The sequence below is a fragment of the Chrysoperla carnea genome, chromosome 1, assembly GCF_905475395.1.
Source record: "Chrysoperla carnea chromosome 1, inChrCarn1.1, whole genome shotgun sequence".
In the NCBI taxonomy this organism is placed as follows: Eukaryota; Metazoa; Arthropoda; class Insecta; order Neuroptera; family Chrysopidae; genus Chrysoperla; species Chrysoperla carnea.
Window position 1 is genome coordinate 97,594,832 of NC_058337.1, and position 24,950 is coordinate 97,619,781.

General features: G+C 30.3%; 4 protein-coding genes across 4 annotated transcripts; 2 read left to right on the forward strand and 2 right to left on the reverse strand.

Annotated features, from left to right (window-relative positions):
- Positions 1-4,974: 4,974 nt before the first annotated feature.
- LOC123292507 lies at positions 4,975-9,992 on the reverse strand. Its single transcript, XM_044873223.1, has 5 exons — positions 9,933-9,992; positions 7,505-7,702; positions 7,291-7,445; positions 5,176-5,343; positions 4,975-5,109 (listed from the first exon to the last, which is right to left on the reverse strand). The coding sequence occupies exons 2-5, from the start codon at positions 7,569-7,571 to the stop codon at positions 4,975-4,977; spliced, it is 525 nt and encodes a 174-aa protein (XP_044729158.1). The 5' UTR covers positions 7,572-7,702; positions 9,933-9,992.
- A 1,548-nt stretch (positions 9,993-11,540) lies between these two features.
- On the forward strand, positions 11,541-15,344 carry LOC123290829. Its single transcript, XM_044871167.1, has 4 exons — positions 11,541-11,638; positions 13,354-13,506; positions 14,287-14,454; positions 15,173-15,344. Exons 1-4 carry the CDS (start codon positions 11,585-11,587, stop codon positions 15,311-15,313), a joined length of 516 nt encoding a protein of 171 aa, XP_044727102.1. The 5' UTR covers positions 11,541-11,584; the 3' UTR covers positions 15,314-15,344.
- Positions 15,345-16,532: 1,188 nt separating this feature from the next.
- On the forward strand, positions 16,533-19,443 carry LOC123292517. The gene is made up of 4 exons (XM_044873234.1): positions 16,533-16,574; positions 16,640-16,795; positions 18,011-18,172; positions 19,309-19,443. Exons 2-4 carry the CDS (start codon positions 16,649-16,651, stop codon positions 19,441-19,443), a joined length of 444 nt encoding a protein of 147 aa, XP_044729169.1. The 5' UTR covers positions 16,533-16,574; positions 16,640-16,648.
- A 2,490-nt stretch (positions 19,444-21,933) lies between these two features.
- Positions 21,934-22,525, reverse strand: LOC123290830. The gene is made up of 3 exons (XM_044871168.1): positions 22,400-22,525; positions 22,166-22,330; positions 21,934-22,105 (listed from the first exon to the last, which is right to left on the reverse strand). The coding sequence occupies exons 1-3, from the start codon at positions 22,475-22,477 to the stop codon at positions 21,959-21,961; spliced, it is 390 nt and encodes a 129-aa protein (XP_044727103.1). The 5' UTR covers positions 22,478-22,525; the 3' UTR covers positions 21,934-21,958.
- Between the last annotated feature and the right edge of the window lie 2,425 nt (positions 22,526-24,950).

Sequence of the window (24,950 nt, forward strand, 5' to 3'; positions counted from 1 at the left end):
CGCGTTGAGATATTGCACGCGTCCGCAGTTTCTCAAAATTGCGTTAGAGTCTAAAAATTTGCATGTCAGTCAAGGAAGTGCTTTTTGGAGTTGATAACTTCCCAACCCCTCTCCATATTTTATATAAAAAAAAGCCCGTTTTTCACGTTTTTTAAAACTTTTCGTAACTCTAAAGCTCTTCAATTTGAGCGAAAGTGCCGTAAGAACATTTGATAGTGCTGACTTCGCGGTTCTCCTTCCAGCCCTTAAATTGTAAATATTTCACATGCTTAAAAAATGAAAAGATAAAAATTTCATTTCGTTAGAATACATTAGATTATGTCAATCATGTAAAGAAAGGATTCCTACAATTTTTTAATCACTATCTTTTTCATGTTTGCAAGCAGACAAAAATTTCTTTTTATTTATCTTATTCTTTCGAAAATAAATGACATTTGTATCAGGTTTACAGAGCCACTCGGTATGTTGTATGTTTTTTACAGTCTCCAAATTCTTACTTACTATTCTTCATCAAACCTGTGATTTTTTTGTTGTTGTAAAATTGCATGTAATTTTGTAACCTGTTTTAGTTCTCACGTCAATATTCATAGCATTATTTTCTTATTTATACCGCCTTTTATTACAAATTCTAATTTATTTTTCAAATTATGTGGTTTTTAGCGTTTGATTTTTTGATACATGTATACTCCAGGGAGTGAACGAAAAAAAACCATAATCCATGCTATCGAGAAGCAAAACATTTGGTCGCGTAGAAGACAAAATTCTAAGAGGGATAGCGTTTTTGGCATCTTTCTAGTTGGTGCATACGATTTTGTATACACTTTCGTTTGACACCGTATTTCGTTGGCTATTTCTTTACCCAACCTCTACCCGAATTTTTTCTTCTACCCTACGAATCGATAGCATGCTTTCGGGCTTTATCATTGGGTCATTCGAAGAATATCTGGATTAAGTCCCCAATGCAAAAATTCATGCCGAGCGAGTAACACTTTGAAATATATTCCAAATGATAGCACATACATCGAGTATTGACATACTACATCCTTATCCAGTCAAACCTGAGTGAAGGCTAGGCACATCCCTTTTTATGATGCACTTTTTGGACCCAACCTTTACCTACGCGGTAAAAACTTCAAACTACTCTAAAAATGTAGTGTCCATGACATTATAACATAGTGCCTCATTTTATCTTGAGCGATATTGAGGTACGTCAATTTTAATACCTTCTTTTTTGACGCCCTATAGTACCCATCGAATAACACCATTTGCAAATGACAAATCAAATAAATAAATTGCTTTTACGGAACAATAATGTGTTGGAACATTATTTTTTCATGCTTATTTACTTGCCTAAAAAGTATTAAAAAAATTATATTAATAATAAATTGAGAATCACTTATACACATTTTAAAGAATATTTTTTATCTTTTCAACATGAGAAGAATAGAAGTAAAGCATAAAGATATAGGTATTGTGTATTAAAGATATTGAGGTATAAAGTTTTGAATTTTGTGATGAATACTCAGCACTTATTTTCTCATATTGAACAGTCATCTTTAACTATATTTATATAATTATTTATTTATCTGTTCTTAATCTCGTATCATTTCTTTTCAATAATAGTAATTTATATGATGGAATATGTTATACTAATTGATGCTATTGACTGTCAATATTGTAACTATATTATTGTGTTATATTGTATTTGTGTCTTTAGTTAGACATAACTTATTGTCAGTTTAAAATTTTTAATAATATACATTGTAGGTAATAATATAAGAGCCTGTGATAAAAAATAGCTATACTGAAGAAAAAAAATCTTAATACCAACCGATATGAGGTTGCCTCAACCTCATCGCGAGATACAATTTGGCGATTGGTTCCACGAATGCGATAAAACTACCGCACGGGGTTGAATGGTGAAGTTGACACAAACGCATGAGTTGTGTGTATGAAAGTAATATACTGTCTTAAAAATTTCAAATATTGTTGTTGAAATGCAACATAGTTTTAAATAATCTTTTTTTGACTGGTTCTACCTCTTAAATATTATAACAAAATAGTGACGTGATTGTCACAACTACATGAGCAGGTAGAGAAAATTAAACGTCTATACCTAATCTAATAGATTAAAAAAAAATATATAGATATCTTCGAAGTCAGATTTGAAACAGCGATATGTGGACTATCGATTTTGGTGTCCTAAGTCTACAGCTGTAACATTTGCGCTATCGCTGCTTGTTGCGTACACCAAAAATAAGTAAGTTAGTAACAATAATTTTCATGTAGTTGGCTCAATCACATATGGACTAGACATGATAGGTATGCGATCATCATAATCAAATCATTTATTTAAACCATTATATATTAAAACTAAGTACAATTTTATTTTTCATTAATAAAATGCATGACTTTAAACAAAAATCAATCTCTTTCATAGAAGTAATGATTTTGTTTATTTAACTTCAGTGATTTTATATTGAATTCATATTTTAAATTCAATCCCATTCTATTGCGTAAATACAAATATTTAGCTGTACTTGTTCCAATCATTAGGAAATTGTTTGAAAGTATATTTACTTCATCATTATTTTAATTTTTTTTTCAGTGTATTAGAAGGCTGGTTTTTTTGCATGCGATTTCCATAAATATGTAGAGTCGTAAGCTCTGGTCAGTCAATTATACAAAATTCTGAATTAATGAAACATTGAAGCAAAATATTAATAATTTTTTTAACAAAATATGAATCTGCAAAATAATTAAAGATTAATTTAAAAAAGTGAAGGAAGAGATTTTCGTTTGATCTGGAGAAAGCTGAAATCGGAAACTTATCTCGCCCACTTAATAGCGAAACTTTTGTACGAAACATTCAAAAAAATATTATACAAGGTGGGACTGAGAATTGTGCAATTTAGAAAACATTCAATCATAAAAATCAGTTAAGAAAATTACTAACATTTTATTTTCAAGTGAATTATATTTTTAACTACTTAAGTAAATTGCACTTTTAATACCTATACTTAAGATTGTTAAATTGTATAAGAAAGTATTCAAGGAAATTAATTAAGTGTAACTTAGCTCATAAAATAACTCCAGTAATATGGCGTCCATTCAAATGTTCACATTCTTCCAGACGAGCAAGTTTCATTCATCATATGTTGTAGAATTTGAACTACCTATTGAGAGTTTTATTCTTTCAGTACTCCAGCCGTTAGTGATCGGTTATCCGGGTATCATTTCTCTCTCACCTGATATTCTGCTTTTTAAGTAAGAAAATGTCATAAGTTGTTAAGTTGTTGAAATTGCAGGACGCTTAATCGAACTTGTCACAGACTTAATTTATTTTAACACAGCATTTGCCTGCAGTAATTGATGAAATTCAAGATAATATACCACTTCTTACCACGTCTAATAGCTGTTACATCCACGCTTCAAAGTTTTCTCCGACATACAAGAGCCCGGCTATAAAGCGCTACGCATCATAACCGGACAAAATGTACAAGGAGAATATTATGTTTACCATATATCATATTCATCTTTGTTAAAATGCCCTAAATGGTTTATTTTTTCAAAATCTTCGAAAAAGTCTGCCATGACCTTCGGGTTATCCTTCAGTAATAATGATCGATTATCGCAAAATATCCTACTCCTAGTCTTATAGCAATAACGTGTTGCTTGGTCGAAGTTTACGCCTTCGTAACGTGACAAACTCAATTGATACTACCGGCTGCAAAAATTAGTTCTCATTTCATTTATTGATTTGGCTTTTATAAGCCATATCCACCACGGTTTGTATAATGTATATTTAGGTATATACGTTAGTGGAGATTCGATATCAAAAGAAAAATGAATTTAATTAATCGAGAAAGAATTTTAAAAATGTTGCTCACATTCCAAATATAATTTTTTATTTAAAAGGTATTTCTATTTTGTTTGGTATACTATAGGTATGCTCTATAGGTATGCTACATGTACCTATATTAAATTAATTGTTCATCATTTGTTTATTTGTTTTTTAATAAATGAAATATTTAGTTTGGTAGAGTATAACAAAGCAATGGTATTTCAATTATTAAAATTTATATTCTACTAGCGGACCCGACAGACGTTGTCCTGTGGAAACGTATACTATGCTTTACCTGCTCGCTAAGCCCGTTAAGCCCATCTGCCAGCCGATCTCCTCAGGTCCGCCAAAACCATTACGCTAAACCCCAATTTTACTTCTGTCTATTCGACCTTTGGTCTGGTTGGAGCTCTCATATAGCTCTAATAAATACCTATTCACAATACTTGAATAATAATAAATAATATTCAGTACTATTCAAAATACATAGTACGTAGTAAGTTAAAATAAAAATATAATTTTAATATTAAATAACACCTCAATACTATTTAAGATGCATGGTTATTTATATGCATGGTACACTTTTTAAATGCGCTTCCACCATTTAATGAAATTTAATTTTTTTAATGCGCAACTCTCAAAGACAGTTGTAGCGGAGCGAATGGGAAATTTATACCATCATCGGATCCATTTGAACACACACGAAAATATCATCAATATCGATCCATCGGTTTAGGAAGAGTTCAGAGACTACACACAAGGAATATGGATGTAAGGCCAAAGAAAAACGAGACTTTTATAATTTCAGCAAGCCATCTGTCTTATTCACAGATCATTTTAAAACGCTCATAACTATAACATTTTGACCAAAAGCAAATCATTGGACTGTTCTTTCAGAGAAAAATATGTTTCAAATAGTTTTACTGCTCAAATGAACTTAGATTATTTCTACTGTAGGTTACAGGTAGCCTAAATTTAGTAGTTAGGTACAGGTAACCTAAATTTAGTAGCCGTCACTTGATACGGGCTGTGCGATTGGGGTTTTGCAAGGAAAAATCATGATCAAAATTATTTAAACTTTGTTAGAAATTTCAGTTTATTTATTTATATAAAATAAAATAGGTTATACTTTACTCAACCAATAGATAAATCTGAAATCTGCCTACACATTCATCATTTTGAAAAAACTTACAGTCTGATCTAAAACTACCCCTTGGCATGTTTTTTGGAATCGTTGCTCTTAAGTCAAAAACTTTATATTCGCCCTGAAAATTAAATATTGGTGATGATCGTAGCGAAATAAGTTTTTTTGTTGAAATTAGTTTACGTACCGGATACATTTTACAATCATATGGCATATCTGTTTGTTTAAAAAAATCCTGAAAATATACATCAAACTGTGGCATGCTCATAATGTTGCATAAGTCTGCTTTATTCAACTCAACCAATGGAACTTGAATGTATCCATTACCCATTTTTTTATAGTATTTAAAGGTTATCTACAAAAATATGCAGAGAATTAAATAAAAACAAGTGAAAACAAACAATTGACTGAGTTGATTGTTGAAATACCATGCATAGACAGTGTTGATGACTCTGTAACATTGCACATACATACATGTCACACATACATAACTGATATTACCATGCTATACAATTTACGCCTAATTTGCGCCCTCACGGGTAAACAGTGATATTTACGAAAAAATGTTTGAAACAAAAGTTGGTTTTTTTATAAGGAATATTTTTTACATTTAAACTTTTGTTCTTTCTTTAACGGTTTACAAAATGGATCCTACGGACCCATGACCCAAATGACCTTTGTTGCTCATTTACAAACTTGACCATATTTTACGTCCTCAGTACGCTATTTCAGTCAAAAATTTCAGCATGATATCTCTATTCGTTTTTGAGTAATCGTGATGACAGACGAACAGACATATGACAGACGACAGATGACAGACGACGGACGACAGACGACAGACGAAAGACGATAGACAACAGACGACAGGTGACAGACGACAGACAGCCAATCGGAAATGGACTAATAAAGTGATTTTTACAACTTTACCAAACCTTGGGACTAAACTTAATATACCTTGCATATTACATATATGCATGGTATAAAAACTTGGGACTAAACTTAATATACCTTGCATATTACATATATGCATGGTATAAAAATTTAAATTTTCGATAGGTTTAGCAATGCAATAAACAGTAAAATTGTATAGTTTTATAAGAGACTAAAAATAGAATAAATTCAAATTATTTAGAAGAAAATATCAGCAACGTTGCGGTCGTGCCGCGGTCGTGCAAATCACGGAGCAGACAATAGTAAGTCAAATCCAGCTTCCTTATGTTGTTTTTCATGCAGTTAATCTGGACATGTAACGAAGGTAAGTATTAAAATGTTACTAAAAAATAAGCAAGTTTCTAAAAGGTAATACGAATGCAACCATTCAAATATCCGGTGACGAGAATATGCATTGGTACGACATAAGTCAAATTGTGAACATTTTTTAAAACACTAGCTAGTCTTCGGAAGATCTTGAAAAGTATTATTATGTTACAAAAAAAATTGAAGGTTTCGATCAAAAATTCAAAGTAGATTATTACAGTGTTGGCTTTACATTTTGACCCAGATACCAATTTCAACACTCCTTCTGACATCAAACGTAACATTTCGATATACACACGTAACGTATTGTTTCCAGATGGTAAAGTTAATATCGAATACCAAGGAAATAAATATCGGGAACAACTATACATTGTCCCAGAAGAGTACGACTCTCTAGACGGACGAATGTATAAAGCATTTAAATACCTCCAAGTTATTGATGAATCTGGTAAATATTCAAAATCTAGCCCTCAGATTCACGTTGTTTATAACATTGACAACAATGGTACTTAAATATCTTAAATATCCAGAACTTTTTGAGGAAAAAGTCAGATATGTTCCGAAAATAAAACTTCGGGAAAATGCAAAGCCCGTATATTCAAGAGAAAGAGAACTACATTACTAACTTCGCGAGAAAGTCGAGAGGAAAGTAGATATTTGAATCCCTGGACAAGGGAAAGTAGATACAACTGACGGAGAGTCTTTTTTGGTAGTTATTCCAGACGGAGATTCTGTGTAGACTACAAAATGAGGGTTACTAATTGTCTAGTTAATGCTTACTACCCTATCCCACTAATTACTTTTTTTTTAAATAATTACTTTAATTTAAAATTTCATTCATTTCTTAGTTACGACCATGATATTTTACTGGGTATTTAAAGATTAGAAGGTTAAATTCGATGTCTTTATATATAACTTTTACTCGGCTGTTTATATAAATCATATATACCCTAAACGCTTAGAAAAAAAATTTACCCGGGGGAAAAAATGAAAACCCTGTAAAATAGTAAATCCACAATAAAGAATTAAGATCGTTATAAATTACCTTTATATCTGTAAGTGGCTGGAAAACCTTTATTTTTCCATGAATTGTCATCGTTGTTTTATTATATTTAGTCAATTTAAATGATCGTATGTCAAGATATTTCAGAAAATTTTCATCCTGATCGATAGATTTTATAGTTCCGCTCACTTCATTACCTATTACGAAAAAAGTGTAAAATTTTAAATTTTTAATTATCATGAGTCACTTTACTTACATTTTAATATGTTAATAAACCTTATAATCAACAAAGGCAATAAATATATTAATGGAAAATACTGCATGCTACAATTGTTCAATTTATGCACATTATTGAGCCAGGATACAATTATTGAGCCACTGCTTTTTGTACTATAATTTTATTTATTGCGTGACTGAGATGCTGATTGTATATTTATTTATATAGCAGGTATTACTTTAAAAAACAAAATTTGTATAAATAATACGGAAACAGATAAAATAGATACAGATAAAAGATATGCTTTGATTATTTTCTGTTTTGATGGGAGATCAAAAATTTTATATGAAAAGTCGTTTCACAACATGAATATTCCAATGTTTACAAAAAGTACAATAAATATTTTTGAATTTTTAAAAATATATCCTTCGTGATTTCCAACTACTATTCACTTTATTTTTAATAACTTTACTAATGATCAAAATTTCTAGTTTCTTAATATTAACCCGTCAACATTCCCGTCAACCGTTCGGTAATATTTAGTCCCGCGATGAGAGACTTGCTGAAGAATTATGTTCATGCATCCAATATTTCTAGCGTTAAATACTCATTAATTTCTTGAGTTCGAATTTGAATAAGTAAATAATATTACAACAAAAATGAAAATAATCATAATCATATATTCATTAATTATACTATAAATATTTCTTGAATTAGTTCGTTATTTAAAATGAATTCTTTGCATATAAAGAAAGGAATTGTCAATAAAAAGACGAATTTATATAGAAAAATACACTTATAGGTTATGTACCAGAAAGAATGCTTTCAATAAAAATTATAATATAAATCATAAAAAATTTAATTTCGGCAACTTCGTCTGCATATGTTAAACTTAAGATTAAAATTAATTAATAACAAGTGAAAACAAACTATTGAGTGAGTAAATTGTTGAAATACCATGTATAAACAGTGTTGATGACCCAATCGTTTGATTTTTACGTCATGTAAATAAAGAAAGATATCATTCACTTTTATTAGATAGCCACACACATGTAACTGATATTCCCATATAATACCTACTAAAAATTTGGCACCCAATTTGCGCCTTCGCGGATAAACAGTGATGTTTACGAAAAAATTCAATTCAAACAAAATTTTTTTATGAGGAACATTTTTTACATTTAAATTTTTGTCTATGTCTAACGGTTTACAAGATGGGTCCTACGGACCTATGTTGCTCATTTACGAACTAAACCTTACTTTCTATGTCTTAAGCACGCTATAAAAATTTCAACTTGATATCTCTTTTCGTTTTGAGTTATCGTGTTGACAGACAGACAGATGGACACGCAACCGAAATCGGACTAATTTGGTGATTTTATGAACACCTGTACTAAAATTTTGTTGGTAGCATCAATATTTTCAAGCGTTACAAACTTGGGACTAAAATTAATGTACCTTGTATATATTTCATATACATGGTATAATTATTAACTTTTATCGATTACCCATAGAGTGCCCATACTAACCGATTATATCAGCTAAAAGCAACCAATACTACTATTGTGTAAAATTCCTATATATTATAAATGTGAAAGTAAAGTTGTTTGTTTGTTTGTTACGGTTTTACGCAAAAACTAATTTGACTAATGAATTTGAATGAAAAATGTGCTATAATTTATAAAGATATATTAAAAGAAAAAAAAAATTTTAATTTGGTCTATGACATTTCACTACGCCAACTATGAGCATTATTTGAACCATAAATTAAAGATTTCTGTAATAAAATTAATGTCCCAATTCTAATACACTCAATGAATCAAAACTCTAACATTACATATATTTTACCTACATAAAGCAATTCCTAACCCTATTTTGAGTGTTATGGATGGGGCATAAGTGAGAGCAGGAGATGTGGAAGCCATAACGCGGTGGCTTTTACTTTTAGTCCACATAATCGGGCTGGTATCAAGCTAGTTTTAATTAAAAATCAACATAATATGAATTACCTGATATCCCCTACAAGTGATTCTACTATCCATTAAAGTTCAAAAAAAAAAGTTCAAATTTGTCTTCAAAATTAATTATAGATATTTGTTTTAATTATATATCGATCGCACTTGGTTAAAGCTAACTATATCATCCTTGGCATATGAGGGGTTGAAGTAGAGAGATAAGTCTAAGCAGAGTTGAGGTATTCAAGAGGGCTAACTCAAAAGGGAGTCTATTGGTAAAAGTAGAAAAGCGTCCAGCTGAAAGAATTTAATTTTCAGAATTGACCAAAATGGCGCTTTTGTAGAAAAAGTGTGCTTGATATAATATTGAGCACTTCTTTCATAATTTACACGCTTAATATAGGTATCCTTTACGAACAGCACTTTTTGAGATGGTCCTATTATTTCCAGCGTCCATTGACAAGTTCTTCAATCAAAAGTCCATTGGCTTTCATAATTTGAGAAGTACTTACGTTATACATGTTCTATTACACCAAAATTAATGAGAAAACATTGTTTTTTTTAATTCGCAGGGTACACTTTCTAATCTATTTGTGTGCTATTCGCTAGAAACACTAAGGGAAGATTAAAGAAGCATATGACTTAAAGTTTCCGGCTGGTTCAGAGGAAGGAACATCGATTACACAGGAAGAAATTAAAAAAACTTTTTATACAACCAATAACATTATACATATGATAGACATTACAGTCACGAAATACTACAAAATGAATATAGAAAATATGTTAATGAATTTCAATAAAAAATCAGATATCAATATTTATATCAATGTCAAATAAGTAACAGGAAGGATCAATATGACTTTGCTAAACTTTGATCAACACCCGGTAGTTAGTTAATAAGAAAATACGAAACGCAGAAAAAATTTTAAGTACTAATTTTATAATCAATTTTCCAAAACAAATATCTAAGTCTATGATAGCTGTTTTGCTAATGTTTGCGAAGCCAGTTTTTGATCTAAATTTTGGTATATGTCCACCTTACTTTCTCACCAAATAGAGATTTTTATAAAGAATGACTTTTAGTCGCAACTTTTAAAAAAAATCCCTTTTACATATTATTCTTTTCAAAATATAAATATATTTACAAAAATTTAAATCAAAAATTATTATCATTATAATTAATTTGATTCGTAAACAAATATTTTAAATAAAAAATCTTTAAAATATAATTTTCTTATTTAGAGTGGTTAGAACAAGGCTGTCATCTGGTAGCTTCTTTGCGAACTGTAAGCTGCTTCTGAATGAGTATATCGTAATAAAGGCCAATATTATATGTAGAGAGAGTAAATCACTTGTGATCCTTCAAGCAAAGGTTTAATATCGCTTTATAAGGCCTCTAAAAGGCCTGACGCTGAACGCCTAGACCTGATATCATCACAGTGGGGAGGAGGAAGAAACGATATCTCATCTTCTCTAACACTGTCCAGCTCTTACCATGAGAAGATGAACTCACTTAAGCCAGTCTTTCTTTGATGATCTCTCCGATCTCGAGTCCATTGACGCCAAAGCTCTCCTGCTATACTTAAACAACTCCAAATGGTTAATGGAGTAGTGGCCAGGGATGGGTAGATCCTTTTTCGGTATCACAATGGATCCTTTGGTCTAAGTATGTCTAATTTCAGGAAAGAAAATCCAACTCTTATCAAACCTACTTTAATTGATCTTCTAACTCTTACCAATCTGGAACTCAAGTCGACTTTTAGTAGCCATTAGATGTCAATGTCAGCTAGCTTTTGTGTGTTAATGTGTCTGCCTCTTCTTAAATGCAGACTTGAGTCCAACAGACCCATGACTTGAGTACAATAGCTATGGTCTTAGGTTGTTGATTTCAAATACTGCATATTTTAATTGTAATGTGCTTGCTCATAATCGTCTGTACGAACCGACCCATTGCTGGACCCAACAATATATTTGTTTTAATCTGCAGCTTTGTAGAACATTGTTTCTAGTCCAAGGTCTTTACGGCATTAAAAAATTATTACCGTTCAAATCATGATATTTTTATGATTTGACAAACATAAAAATTATCACGCAATTCACGTTAATTAATTTAATTCTAACATTATATTAAAAATGTATAGTGTTGAAAATATTACTCTCCGTAATGAAGTATTTCATGCTAACATTGTTGCTACTATTTTTAAGTCTTCAAATTTGGGTAAGAGATCAAATAATCATTATAGTTAAGGAGTCTGGCATGCAGCTTAATAAAAAACCACCTGGACTATAACTAGGACAATTAGCCTAGTATATGACCTTCATATATCGCAATCAAGTGGTAGTTATATTTTTGTCATGTTTGACTTGGAAAATAATGGAATTTTTTTAAAATTTAAACCACCTGGGCTTTAACAAGGACAGTTAGATTAGTATATGACCTTTACATATCCCCAGTAACCCTGAGCCAGACATTGTGATCCGGGTTTAAAACTGTTTTATCAAACTGCATCTCCGCTAACTAAAACTATTGACTAGAATAAAATTTTTCTACTCGACTCATAAAACAACTTTTAGTAAAATAATCTTTCAATGAATTCAAGTAATTTAAATTTTTGTTACTACCTTAATTAAGTCACTACAAGTAACGGTCATTAAAAACCATCATGGATTATTCACTAAAGTCATTTTAATCTATGCATTAAAAAATGACCTTAATAAAAATTGTTGAGTTTGATGGGGGACGTCATGTTCTGACATCAAATAATAGCCAATTTAGATTCTAAACGGTAAGAGATAAAATAACACTTTAAAGGAAAAAGCAGATCTTCAAAAAAAAAAAAACAACCAATTTTTGATTAAAACGTATTTTCTGAAAAACGTTGGCTTTTGGAGGAAATGCGAATTAAAAATATGTCATTATTGCATTTAATCAAAAGCAAATACGATTAAAGTTTATCGATAATTGTAGGCTAAAGTCATGGACACAGGCGAATATCCACTATTGCTCTTGACGACTTTTGGCTAAAGCCTTTTTCCGTAGTTAGCGTTTTTTCTCGATTAAATGCAATAATCACATATTTTTAAGTCGCATTTCCTCTGAAAGCTGATGATTTGGTGATAATATAGAAAGGTAATTTATGTGAGATATAGAAAGGTAATTTAAATCATCTCTAGAAGAAAAAAAATCATCTCTGATCTAGAAAATGTGAATCATCTCATATGGAGTAACAGCCAGACCAAAAAAAATTCGTTGAATATACTAAAGCTGATAATTTGAGGTTTGGTTAAAGTAGTTGTGTACTCACACATACTGTGGTCAGTCTAGCGAACGATAGAACAGGGGTGTGATATGCTATGGAAACGGTTAAGTTTTACATGGTACTAAAATGAATTTACTAAAGCTGAAAATTGTAATATAGCTAGAATATTGCATATAGATAACGGCTACAACAGTCAGTCAGTTAAACGTTAGAACAGGGCTGTTCAGTCAGCCCTTATGAACCCTCTTATGAATGTACACAAATAGGGCTGACTGAACAGCCCTGTTTTAACATTTAACTGACTGACTGGTATAATTGTTATCTATATGCAACATACAAACTGTATAACAATTTTCAGCTTTAGTAAATTCATTTTAGTACTACGTAAAACTTAACTGTTTCGATATGACTGGCCGCAGTATGTGCGTGTACACAACTACTATATCCAAACCTTAAATGACCAGCTTTAGTAAATTCAAGGAATTTTTTTTGGCTTGGCTCTTCCATTATGATTGAGGAATAATAAAATAAGACCTTGCAACTTATTTGTCAAAAATAAATTCGATCCGACTTCGGCCCCATGTGGCCGAAGCCAAAGTCAGATATAATTATGGTAATATAATAAGTAATCTTTACCTCTATTTTATGTTATATATTTAATTTTTTTATACAGATGAAAAAAATACCTAAAATCAAAGGTATCGAGCAAGATCCAGCCTTCCTTAAATGGTATGATATTCAAGACATAAAATTGAGGAAGTATAACAAGACAACGTTAGCACTCAGTGGAAAATTTATAATAAAACGTCAAATCACTAACATCAAGGTAAACATATGCTTGTTAGAAAATTCTTCAATACTCTTTCGCGATACATTATTTAAAATCTACAAGACATCCGAAGAAGACTAAACTGCAACGGTCTATGACTCGTACATAATATGGGCAAGTTGAAATTTGGGAGGCCCTCTGGTGCCTTGCAAATAAAAAAATACTATTAGAAACTTTTTTTCAATAACTCTAACGTGAAGCAAAGATATACACAAGAAAGACAGAGATATATACCATTTTAATATATTATGGCTAATAGCTCGTTTTGTAGATACCTATATAACGCGATTTCAGGTACCTATATAACGCGAATAGTGCGCCCTAAAAAAGGGTTTTTTTTACGATTCCAAGATCACATGTTTTTAAATCACTTCCTAAAATGTATCATCACATTAAACTACTATCTACTCTTAGATCGATTCCTCTTCTATGCTAAAGTTAAAAGCTCTTCTAAAAGTTTATAAATTAAAATGTTTATTTCAGAAACTACGATTGTGTTTTTAGTAAACCGTTGCGCGTTAAAGCTTTCTAAACTTTTAATACAAGCTACCAATATAATTTTTATAAACCCTAAGAAATGGAGCTTCCATTTGAAATTGTTAAAAATGACCTACACATGGCGCTTTAAGATCATTCAAACAACATACGAATTGTATGGTTACTAAAAGTTTTTTGAACATTGATATTTTTGTCTCAACATTTTTGATTAAATGGTCGGAACCCTTTTGTTACCTCTGTCACACACGATAGAAACCAATATATATTTTTTTTTTTTAGTACAGTCTCAAATTAGGTCGAAAAGTTGGTTCATCATACTTACCAATACCATTAGTAACTGTTAATAAAGCTGATTACTGTAGTTTTTTGGAAAATCCACATATACGGCCTATGATGGAAGATATGTTTAACCACACAAATTTAAAATATAGTTGTGATCATAAACCAGTAAGTGTTAAAATAATTTTAACGTAACGGGGTGTTTTGTAAACAGTATTTTCTGCACTTTTATCAGAAATGTATGCTCAATATCTTTCTTGAAAATTAGTTTGGGAAGATCATAATCTTCGAGAAATATTCCTCAATAAAAGTTATTTACAGACATTCGCAATTATTATTATTAAATTTCTAAAGTTACTTAGATCATTCATTTTTCAAATAAACAATACATTCAAAAAGTATGTGGACAGTTCCAGAACTGGAGAAAGCACTTTGTTTTTGCCTATCTATTGAAATGAAAAGGGCATCCCCTCATAATTAAAACTTACACAAAGTGATGAAAAATAATAATATATTTTACATGAAATTACCATGCGAATTCTCCTTTTTTGCGATTGTCGACAATTTCCTTAGAGTCGAAAAACTTATTGCATTGCAAATAAACATCTTCATAATAATTTCATCTAAATAAAATATTCCAAAATTATTTTTCATAAAGTTTTATAAAATTATTTCAAATAAGCATCTACATAAAGGAAAGTTCATTGAAATAAACTAATAATAAAATAATTTTTTTAACAATTTCGAAGAAGTTTTTTTTTTTTTTGCTATTGCGGAGTCGAAAAAAACTACTTTTTATTTCAATTATTTCTATAAAATGAGGGTGTCTTCATCTTAAATGCGACACGTCTGGTTGTTGTTTTAATTTTATATTATTGTGTTTTAGGGAGAATATCAAATCAGTAATTACGTGCCACACATACCATCAGAATTACCACCTGGAGATTATCGAGGTGAATATTCTCAGTATTTTGAGGATGAATGTATTGGGAAAATTCAATACAATATAGCATGGATTGAAATTTAAAATGTTTTTAAATGTGTGAATAAAATTAATAAAGTCATATAATATTTCAAAATATCTTTGCTCGATAAGTAAAAATTCGTTGAAAAAGTACGAAAAATACAATACCTTACAATACATTTTTAAGTTATTATGTTTTCAGGGGAGTTAAATTCTTAAAAAATTTCGGAACAAATTTAGCTTAAGATCAATTGACAATCACCAGATTTTGATAAAATTTGCTTTAGCACAATAAATGTTGCCTGCGTATAAGAAGGAACAACACAGAAGATAGGTAAATGGCAGCCTTGTTTCAGCTCTTATTTAGTTTTAATCTCTCTAGATATTAACTCCTAAGTTGATTTATGGATGGATTGAAGAATGTTACTTGCGCCAAACAGACAGGCTGATCAAGAAGCACATCAACTATTGCTATTTTAAACCATTTATATAGGAAATATACCAAGGTATATTAAGTTTAGCCCCAAGTTTGTAATGCTTAAAAATATTGATGCTACGAAAAAAATTTTGGTATGGGTTTTCATACAATCATCTAATTAGTCCATTTTCGGTTGTCTGCCCGGCCATCCGTCTGTCAACTCGATTACTCAGAAACGAAATATGATATCAAGCTGAAATTTTTACAGCGTACTCCGGACATAAAAATGAGGTCGAGTTCGTAAATGGGCATCATAGGAAAATTGAGTCTTGGGTCCGTAAGATCTATTTTGTAAACCGTTAGAGACAGAACAAAAGTTTAAATGAAAAAAATGTTCCTTATCAAAAAATAAACAACTTTTGGTTGAAACATTTTTTCATAAACATAACTGTTTTCCCGAGAGGGCGCAAATTGTATAGTATGTATTATGTGGGAATATCAGTTATGTATGTGTGACATGTATAGATATATGTGCAACGTGATAGAGTAATCAACACTATTTATACATTGTATTTCTACAATTAACTTAGTCAATTATTTGTTTTCACTTGTTTATTTAATTTTATGTGTAGATTACATGAAAGCTGGTACGCTACTTATTTTGTGACATCCGGATCCTATAAATTAAAATATTAAAAAATTCATAATATTGTATCATGTTTCACGCAAAAACTTCACTTTTTTTAGTGACACGCAATAAAAATTATTCGGAAATGTAACTAAAAAAACATATAAACTGACTTTCATTTAATTAGTTTTTTCCAAGAACAGAACTATATTCCAACATTGATTATGAATTGGATTTTAATAACTTTTAAATTCTTGTTACTAGGGCAATTATTTATAGTAAGTTAGCTTTGTAAAATAGCTTTGAAAATTTTTCCTGATCATTTATTGTTTTCATCACTTAGGAGGTACAAATGGTTCCAAGGATCAAAGGCATAGTTCAAGATCCAAATTTTATGGAGTATTATGATACATCTGGCGTAAAAATTACTAAGTTTAATAAAACAACCTATGCTTTAACTGGTAATTTTGTCATTAAACAACGCTTGGATCATCTTAAGGTAATTTTAACAATAAAAATAACAAAAATATCACACGGAGAACTTTTAAACGATTGGCATAAAATAAATTATACCAGTTGACATTGTACCTAGCAAAGCCTAGAGATTATTATTATATTTTCTAAAGTGGGTTCGAAAATCACATAAATGTAAATTTTTGTTCCCTATAATTAGGTAACATAGTTTATCTCAATGAAAAATGCTAGAGGTAGGAAGCCTTTTCCAGAAGGCACACTGAATTGAGAGACTTTTTATAACAACATATCCAAGAACCAAAAACATTTCGGGATACAAGGGCATTATTATTCTTAATATTAATATAGTTAACAAACCCGAATGCATGGAAAACATGGGAAATTACACCGATTTTAATGAAACTTTTTGTAACATGTTTATAGTACCCCAACATTAAGTCAACTTAACTTGTCTGAGGGCCCCCATTCTCAAATATTAGGATATGCTAAATTTAATTTGATTTACTTTGGGGCGTTTTGTCACTCGGATGAGGCAGTTACCTCAGAGTAATTAGACCTCAAAGTGGAAAACGTCACATCAAAGACATTTTTTATATTTATTTTTCAGAGAATCATTAATATTTTATTAAGAACAAGTGAAAACAAACAATTGACTGAGTTAATTGTTGAAATACCATTTATAGAAAGTGTTGATTATACTGTCACGTTACACATACATATATGTCACACATACATAACTGATATTCCCATATAATACATACTATACAATTTGCGCCCTCACGGTTAAACAGTGATGTTTACGAGAAAATGTTTCTGACAAAAATTGTTAATTTTTTTATAAGGACATTTAAACTTTTGTTCTATCTCTGACGGTTTTCAAGATGGGGCCAACGGAACCAAGATCCAATTGACCTATGTTGCTCATTTACGATCTCCATCTCACTTTTTACGTCCGTGATGTATAGTTTTCCAAATTGGAATTTATTGGAACTAACAATCACACTTTACACACCGTGAGTACGCTAATCCCATAGTAACTATTTCTCGGAATCTGAACCTATGATGGATATTTTCAAATCGAAAGCATTTTTAAAGTTTTTGTATGTTCACAATATCTTGAGTAAGTCACAAATAAGTGTAAAAATACAATAAATAATAAAGTTTCGTATTTGGTTATTATAATTACTTTATCCAATTTATTTATCTTTTTAATATGTTAAGTTTTTATTAATAATTTTAGTTCAGTGTAAGTATGGCTAAGAAAATGGGTAATGGATATATACCAATGCCAGTCATCGAAAAAAGTGATTATTGTGGAACACTGAAAACACCGGCTATAAAGCAACAATTTGAAGATTTATTTGCTCACACAACTATGCCATTCGGTTGCGAGCATGAACCAGTAGGTTTTATTTAATTTTAAAACTTTTCATAATACATAGACGCTAAGTACGGAAATCGCAATTAAAAAATGCCAAAACTAGGTACGTTTTAGGTGTTAATTAGGTACCAAAGTCAGAAATTAGGTGATTTGTAACTTACAAGGCAACTCCATATTCAAAGTTGCGTTGCTAACATTATGTGAAGCTAGCAACGCAATGAAAATAATAATGAAATAATTGATTCATTCATTTTAGCATTATATGATGCTAGGCAATGCAACTTTGAGTTTTGAGTCGCGGTGTAAGTTACCTTATTTCTGACTTTGGTATCTAATTAGTACCTAAAAAGTGCCTAATTTTGGCATTTTTTAAATGCGATATCCGTACTTTACGTCGCTGGCGTTCAGATTCTATGTTAGTGCTTTTTTCAACATTTAAAAAATAAAATACATGTTAATTCCCTTTTGTTTTCTCAGATCGATTGCAGAGAGTCACTCATTGCTTGAACATTTCAAAAAACAGCTTTACCCTTGAAAACTCATTCTAAATCACCCTTCCCCTCTTTAATACCTTCGATATGCCTGATAAATATCCCTAATTTTAAAGTTATTGATCCTTAAACCCTTAACTAATGAGACTTGGAAAAAAATATATAATGAATTTTTTTAGTGAAGAAAAGATTTCTCTTTGCTCTGAAAGTAAGACTATTCGCGACACTCTGTGTATACATCATGAAATTCGCTATGAGAATCAAACCACCGAATTACTTCATTCAAGAATATGTATTCGTACGGCAGTTCTGTATCATTCAAATATTTATATAATCCACTATAGATATTTGAATAATCTAAGAGCAACTTTTTATTCTAAGTAGTACCCTTTTTATTCTAAGTAGTACTTTTTATTCTAAGTAGTGTTGTTGTATCAGCTATGAATTTAATAACTCTATTTATGGCTTAAATTTTACTAAATGTCGGGTTTCCGAGTTGAAAAATTTTCTTAATAAAGTCTATTTATTCGGATTATTTGTTTGTGTCTAGTTGTAAAACTCGCACATCAATAAGAGTTTTGTTAACCTAAAAAATTTTGTATTAATATGTTCATTTGTATATATCAATTTGCTCATTTTTATAGAAAGCAATTATTTTATTTTTAGGGTGACTATAAAATCCTGGATTATGTACCTAAAATGCAGCCAGGGTTTCCACCTGGAGAATATCGTGGTGAATTTACATTCTACCATGATCATGAAACGCTTGGTATAATTAGATTTTTCATTGTTTCTAATTAGAAATACGTTAATAATGATGTAATGAAAATTCAAAGCATGTGTTTTTAAAAACATACAGTATATTTAATTGGATCCATGATTAAATAAAAAACTTAAGTATAAATTAGTTTTTTTAAATAAATATTTTCCTATCCTTACTGCGATATCCTTTTTTAGTCAATCGGCGGTTGTACGTGATATATGCAAATAAATGTAACTCGGTTATTAAAAAAAGACCCAGGAAATATAAAAATTTTCAGAGACAGAAAGGTGATTCCACCAAAATGACTTCAGCAGCTCAAGAGATGAGCCAGATATATATTTAAATGGAAGCTAGCCCAGAGGTGGATACTTACACATTAATATGATCGGACTTGTTCTGGCAAATCAATTAAGCTCGCTTAAAAACTATGGGTTAATGAAAATATCTACTTGGCATAATCTTACTCATTCTAGCATGAAAACTGTCTCAAGATTTGCTATTCTTAAGGCTCGGAAATTGTTTATTTTGTGACAGCAAGAATGTTATGATTCCATATTGCAAAAGGCGCTATTTTGGCGATAACCCCAACAGGGTTACCCGTTGCTTACATAGAAGTGGAAATTAAGCGATTTTGTTGATTCTATCAATTTTAACAAATACTCTTTTTATTTCAACATTGAAATGACATGGCTTTTTATGCTAGTAACGATCGTAAAAAATTAATAATATTTTTGCGTACATCCGGGGATAGGCATTGTGGAAGCAAGGTAAAGGGACTAAAACTACGATATTCTATACTACTGAGAGTAATTTTTTTCGGACTATCATTCGGAATAAAAATCATTTATTTAACAAAAAAATGATCATAGAGTAAAAATATTCAAAAAATAATCCTACCTCGACGGATGTCGATAATAACATAGTCAGAGTTGTGGAAGCTTTCTTGGCTACTAGCTCGATAAATGGATATAAAAAATTTAATCGTTAATTTAATGTTTCTTGGAATACACTGTTGGAAAAGGACGAATTTATTTAGGATCATAAACTTAACTTGTAGAAATCTTATGGGGGATATTAATAAAACTTTCTCTTTTCTTAAGTAATTTGTATAATATTTCGATCAATCTCATTCGATATAAGGTAATTTTGACCCAAAAAGTACAAAAATCAGGTACATTTGATGACTGATAGTTTTTGAAATACGGACTAAAATCGATTCAAATATTGCGATTTCTCAGAAACTCTGCATCCAATCATTAAATTAACCTGATTTTTATACTTTTTGGATCAAAATTACCCCATCCATCATGTTTCATCAAATTCCAAAACCAAAATTTTGTTTTCGTTTTTTTAAATTTTTCCAAAGGGGTACCGGGGCAAAAAATCGAGAAATTTTTTTCATCTCCGATTTCGATAAAACTCAGTATATAAGGTAATTTTGACCCAAAAAGTACAAAAATTAGGTACATTTGACGACTGGTCGTATAGTTTTTGAGATACGGACTAAAATTTAAATTGAATTTGTAAAACTTGAAAAGGAATATATGTACCATGTTTTTGTATAAAGCTTATAAATTTTAAGAGTTTCTTATAAGTTCTACCTTACATTTTTTAATTTTCAATTGTGACAATCTTTCAATGTAGGATACAATCTGCAGATCTGAATTATTATACGATGGCAAAAAATAAAAACCACACATATGTTAGACCACGAAGTCATATTGAATTTTTAACGGCTCAAGCTCTATACAAGCTCTTGATCGATGTAGGCATTCGAGGATCGAATAAACCAGGTCGAACACCAGCGCTAGTTTAAAAGTCAAAATAAATATAACAAGTCAACAACTTTATTACAGGCCATTTTTTGATCTAATAATATCCTGGATTATTTTTCCAAGAGAATCAAACTTTTGAGGCGCCCTATGTAGAGAAAATTCTTAATATAGTGACAAAAACCCTAATCACCAAGATTTCTGATTCAGACAACGAATCAACGAATTTTTTTCAGTTTATAGTTGCAGAACAATTTTCATGAAGAGTAAAAATTTAGAGGTCGCAAGAATCTATTAATATACGTGTGTATACGTATAACATACAAAGCATCTATTGTTCGAAACTGACAATGATCTTTTGGGCCCAGCACACAGAGTAGTTGTTACCCACCGATACAGAATGACTACATAGCTACTCAGCAAACGTAGATCGTACGTCTTCGGGTTTTTTCAATTTACCATATAAAAATTATACTACATAGTACGTACAACAGATAAAACATCTTGAGGAGCAAAAATGACAAATTTTTTAGAGTTTGAGAAAGTTGTATTATTGCAACCCACGATTAAACCCTTTTTAATCTTCATCTCACAGCCAAAGGAACATGAATATTGAATAAAAATTTCATTCAAGCTATTCAATGGTTTAAATTGGATAACATCCAAGCTCTGATTAAAATAAAATCAATTTTAATAGTTCAATAAAAAATAAATATTCGCAAAGAAATATAATTTCTGAATTGATAAATATGGGGAATTATACATCAAAACTAAATATTCTTCAATTAATCAATGTAACAAATAGTTGACAACCAGCAACAGTGATGTAATTTTTGATAAACAATAAATCCAATCGCCATTCCCTACCTGGAACAAATGGTGGAAAACGTTCTGCGTTTGGTCTATAATTTGTTATGTTATACACACCCTGAAAACAAAATTTCTACAGTAATTAAGCTTAAAATTTTATTATTTTATTTGTACTTACAGGCTCATGTGGACAAGTAAACGGCATATCGGATTGGCTAAAAAAATCTTTAAAAATGTTAAATCGATCGGATAATACTGTTGGACATAACGGTTCATTTTCATATCTGCATAACGATGATGGAGTATAACCGTTCGCCAACTTTTTATTCAAAAAAATACTTATCTGAAATCGTAATTATTTCGCTTAGTATTTAAAATAAAATATAAAATATAGAATTAAGGATATTGTTACCATCATGTCATCCGTTTCTGCTTGTTTTATTTCAACTGGACCATTTAATGCGTACATAGACTTGCTAACTTTTACCATTTTAAAATTTGTTAAATCAATGAAATCATTAGTTTCATTTAAAATTCGAAAACCTCTTATTTGAATTTCATAAAAATTCTAAAAACAAAAGACTTTTATAGAATACAGTGCCGCTTATTTGTAAAATAGAAAGCCGATAGATCTCTCAAGAAGCATAAAATAAGTTCGTATGAATTTCCATATTGTTCGTTGCATGAATATTTTTAAGCATTACAAATTTGGGACTAAACTTAGTATACCTTGATATATTTCATATACATAAAACCATACACGGTGCGGAACCATAAACTCGTACTTGAAACATATCTAAGAACACTCTCCATTAAATAACCCTTTTCTTTAAAGCCTACTCCAAAATGAGCCGATTTCGAATATCATCGCCATTTTTTTAGTTTTTCGGGTGCGGAACCCTCAACTTGCGCTTGAAACATAGCTAAGAACACTCCCCATTATATTACCTTTCGTCGAAACAAAAAAATCAAAATCGGTTTACCCGTTCATGAGCTACGATGTCACGAACAGACAGACAGACGGACACACACACATAGCGGTCAAACTTATAACACCCCATTTTTTAGTTCGTAGGTAAATAAACAACTTTATCAATACCAATTTCTCATTTTTTCTCAACACAATAAGAGCGGCTATTGCTGAGCAAGCAATGGGCATCCAATGAAATTAATTTTTTTGGATACATAAAATGAAATTGACCATTAATTTTTTGACCATGTTAAAGGTCAAATGGATGGTCAAAACATATTTAAATCATTTAACTTTTAATTGCCTCTCTTTAACTAAATTACAATTAATTACTCTGGCTCAATTTCACCAAATTGTGCAAGGCAAGCTAATGAGATATTTAGAGATTAATAAATTTATCTTTGAAATAAATAATAACAAAAAAATTGTAATTACTTAATTTAGCTTCACGAAAACGACCTTGAAAATGTTTGGTAAAAATGTGTAAAAGAGATTTTTATCACTGCAAAATTAATTTAAATGAAAGATCCATTCTGATCAATGTTTGGGCCAACGATGTTTTCTTCTAAATGTTTTAAAGTACCAGCGATATGGAAGAAAATAAATAAATATTGGGCTAATAATGAGAATATACTTTCCGATTTAAAATCTTTTAGTTAAATTATCATTCAGTTTTTAATTGTCTTACAAACTACATTACAACTACCACACTGTGCAAATAAAACGTTTAAGTGATTTTTAAGATAAAAATATTTTCTGCTTAAAATAAATAATTACCAAAAATTTTAAATTACTCAAATAAATTAAAAGTGTTAATAACAATTTGAAATAATACATGATTGTATTATTTTGGAAACATATAGTAAATTTTAAGCATTAAGCCATATTTGCCTTGCTAATTATCTAAAAACCGGACGTAATATGATCATCTCCTTTCATGCATATTAAAAAACATTGTTACATGTTTTCGATCAATTTATTAACATGATACCTAACAATCTGATTGATGTATATGGTTTTTGGAGGCCAGCCTTACAATTTTCTGATTCAATTTAATTATAGTAGGGTAATAGGGTAGTAGGCCATAGTTTCTCGACATATATCGTTTTCTATAAAATAGAACCGAAGAATACAATAAAATGAAACACTGAAAAACATTCTTAATGCCAACCAATATGAGGTTGTCTCAACCTCATCGCGAGATCATATATGGCGAATGGTGCAACGAATGTCATACAACTACCGTACGGGTTTGGGTAGTGAAGTTGACACAAAGGCATGAGTTTTGCATCACAGCATAGTTTTAAACAATCTTTTTTTGATTGGTTCTACCACTTATAAATATAATAACAAAATACTAATGTGACTGAGTGTCCTAGCTCTACAGCTTAACTAACTGCGCTATTGATGCTTGTTATATGTATTTACAAAGAAATACGGTAAAAATGATCAATATTTATTTCAAACTCTTTGTTGACTGGTAACAACAATCTTCGTGAAGTTTAAAGCAAACGCAAAGAAATTTTCTTTTAATTCATCGATTCGTTTTATTTACACGATTATATATTCCAACTAAGTACAATTTCATTTTTCATCAGTAAAATGCATGACTTTAAACTAAAATCAATCTCTTTCATAGAAGTAATGATTTTGTTTATTTAACTTCAGTGATTTTGTATCAATGAATTCATAATCCCATTCGATTGTAAATACAAATATTTAGCTGTTCTTATTCAAATCGTTAGGCAATTGTTTGAGAGTATCTTTATTTTATTTCAACATGAAACGGCCAACTTTGGGATGAGATGCCAATAGATGATGGATCCACCTTTGTCTTATAGAATTTTCTCAGATATAACCAAAACTGAGATTCAAATAAAATATATAAAAATAAATACTCTCTCCGAGTCAAGTATGACTTGCATATATAGAACATAATGATTTTCATTAGATTTTGGATTAAGACAAAACCCCACTTATTGTCATTCAATCT